Source organism: Ixodes scapularis, unplaced genomic scaffold (assembly GCF_016920785.2).
Source record: "Ixodes scapularis isolate PalLabHiFi unplaced genomic scaffold, ASM1692078v2 PGA_scaffold0__279_contigs__length_252992795, whole genome shotgun sequence".
In the NCBI taxonomy this organism is placed as follows: domain Eukaryota; kingdom Metazoa; phylum Arthropoda; class Arachnida; order Ixodida; family Ixodidae; genus Ixodes; species Ixodes scapularis.
Window position 1 is genome coordinate 147069206 of NW_024609835.1, and position 3132 is coordinate 147072337.

Below are 3132 nucleotides of genomic sequence, written 5' to 3' on the forward strand. Positions count from 1 at the left end.
GACGTCAGTGGAAGGCCAGCTTGCCAGTCGGGCGAGCAGTCTAAAACAGAATATGCCCATCATTTGTTCCGTGCTTCAGCGCGGGGACTGGAGCGAGCTTCCAAAGCATTCATTTGACACCATGAAACTGCTTCGAATCAGCTGGGAACAAATTCTACAGTCCAAAGAGTGAACCCCTGCACTTCCACTGACGTCACTTTTTCGTTGTTGCCAGTAGAGACTTTCAGTTTGAAAAACACGGTGAGGACCAAAATTGTAAATTCAATAACTTCGTGAAAAAAAATTATTTTGACCTAATATTTGGGATACTATTTTGGCGATGTTGTTTGGCGAGTTCAGCAAAATTTCAAGGAAATCGGGGACCATGAAGAAATCGGCGGAGTAACCCTTTAAGCGTTTAGTTCTTTCAGATATTCTCCACCTCATGATTCGTCTTTCGTGACAACGGTGACACTATGTTACTTTATTCAGCTTACCATGTCATGAAGCCTTCCCGAAATATGCATTCCTTTTTTGGGACATCATAGGCTGTAGCATATTTTTACAAATTTATTTTTATTACCATGCCCGATCGCCGAAACGACGTTAAACGTCGAAGTTTTCATTCCTTTATGAACTCTTCTACGCTTTGTCATTACTTATTTCATTTAATCCGTACAGTTCGTTCATCTCCATATATGGATTATTATCTTATTGCATATATTTGGTGCAAAAACAACCAGTTGTGTTGCAGCCTGTTTTATTCAAACGCCGAAAATCTAAGGTTTAAAAGTACATATAATTCCAAAATAATAAAGGTGCATGTGAAACCAATAAAATATTCTATCGGCGTATATGCCAATAAGTATTGCCTTTTCTAGATTTAAATGTTACCCACGTTGGCGTTCCTGCCACCTGCACAGGTTCGAGATGCCTTTGACGCGCTCTTCGAAGTCCTTCCCAGTGAGTCCACCGATCTGGCCACGTACTTCGAAGACACCTACGTTGGTCGCCGAAGACAAAATGGACTTCACACAGCTATATTCTCACCAAGCCTATGGTCTGTGCCTGATGCGGTGCAGCAAGATATGCCACGCACGAACAACGCTCTCGAAGCTTGGCATCAAGGCATCCAGGTGCGTTAAGGTTGCTTTGGTCCTAACTGTTTTAATATGGTAGTCAGCATTTTCCGGAAAATTTTATGTTAATCTGCATTTTCTTTTTGTTTCTTGCTGCAGTCCAACGTCGACTGGTGTCTTCCCAACCTCTGGGCCTTCCTGATGTGTCTGAAGGATGAACAAGCACTACGAGAACTAAAGATGACCCAGCAAGACGCTGGACAACCGCCGCCGCCTCTCGCACAGAAATATAAAGATGTGAATGAGCGCATATCTAGAATTCTAGACGAGCTCTTCACCGGATCTGCCCTCAGCATGTTTCGAAATATTGCTAGGAATATCCGATTTTTAGTTGCATGTTGTAATGGCCAGTGCAAGTTCAATAAAATTGCATTATTCATTCGTTCGTTCTTTCTTAACCGTGTCGTTTCATCTGGTTATATTTATTTCAATTTCAGCGACATATTTTGATCACAGCTGCCAACACGTTGTGTAAGATAATTCATAGGAATAAACAGAAATAAATTCCTAGTTTTACAGTCAAACTCCACGCCGTAACACGAGTGTTCCTTGTGACGATTATTCCGGGGCGACGACAATTTTTTGCAGGAGATGCCCTTTGACGAGTTGGCCTCCTTAACGAGTTCACCTATGACTTGTCGGCCAGTGACGACCGTGTTTGTGACGAGTTTTATTAGACCCATAATCCCTTTAGTAGACGAATTAATTTCAGCTGTGTTTGAAACCTTGTGTTTGTCTGTCCCTTCTTTCTCAGTCTCGGGCTTTTAGTCAAACCCTCAATGTATGTTGGATAGGGAGTTTATGCACATTCAGGTACCAATGTGACTCGGCTTAACAATGTTCCCAGCTGTTCTACTGCCGAATTGAATGGTACTATGGCAGCACTTGACTATATAATCAGGAGCAAAGTGATTAAAGTTATTCTTTTACTAGACTTTGAAATTGTTTTTACACTTTGAGAGTCTAGAAAAATAAGAAAAAAATAATAAGTTGACTCACCAAGGTTCAGTAGAGACCGATGGGTGGGGATGATATTAAGTTTAGCTGGACCTCGAGCCATCTGGACCTCGCAGGCAACGAGGCTGTAGCTAGACTAGCCGCCTCTTCGCAGAACCTTTTACCATAGAATGTCCGCATACCTTACCAAGACCTTCAAATGTCTTTAAGAGTTTAACTTTTACAACTATGGCAATCTGAATGGGACTTAGCCGATAATAACAAGCTTCATGCCATCGAACAAGATCTTGGTAGGTCCGAATCTTCCTTTAATAAAAATCTTTTCCACGAAGTCATCCTTTGCCGCTTAAGAATTAGCCCACTCGAGCCTTACTTATCAATACCTGCATATAGGTGAGGTACTGCCGCTGTGTGAAAACTGTGGAGAAACTATCTGTTGTGCATGTTTTCTTTTTTTGGCATGGCATTCTACAGCAATACAAGTCTCATTTCCCTGAGTTTTTGAAGTACAACATCCCATTTCTTCCTGTCCTTTTGTTTCTAGGGGAGCAGCCTCCCATATCATTTGAATATATTTTAGCTTATCTCAAAACTACACGTATTTTACACAAAATATAGCCATGTTCTAGTCTAGCTTTAGTCTACATTTACTTTTTTTTAGCTTACCTAGTTTGGCGCTGTATGACTGTAGGAGTTCCTCGCCATAAAACCCACAAAGAACAACAACAGCACATATAATGCTACAATATATCCAGCATAGAAGCCCGGATGATTAGTGTGGTACCAAAATATCACAGTCGCCTTCAGTAATTCTGTTGCTTCTTTAGAAAGTTTAGGTGCCTGCATCTGATAACGTTACTAACGTGTTTTTAAATTGGCTTCATTTGTGTTATATGTCCTTCTCCTGTAGGGTTTATAAACAGCCATTTGAGTTAGAGGACCTTGAGTACCATCTGACTTCAATTTCTCTGGCAGAATAGAGTCGCCTAAATTTTAAATTCCAAACATTTTCGAAGTTTCTAATGACTCCTAACTGCATGTTTGAATCAGTTCTTTG

At 40.9% G+C, this 3132-nt stretch overlaps 1 protein-coding gene across 1 annotated transcript; it reads left to right on the forward strand.

Moving 5' to 3' along the window:
- The first annotated feature begins 866 nt into the window (after positions 1–866).
- LOC121837548 lies at positions 867–1593 on the forward strand. The gene is made up of 3 exons (XM_042293170.1): positions 867–1115; positions 1218–1458; positions 1556–1593. The coding sequence occupies exons 1-3, from the start codon at positions 867–869 to the stop codon at positions 1591–1593; spliced, it is 528 nt and encodes a 175-aa protein (XP_042149104.1).
- The last annotated feature ends 1539 nt before the right edge of the window (positions 1594–3132 follow it).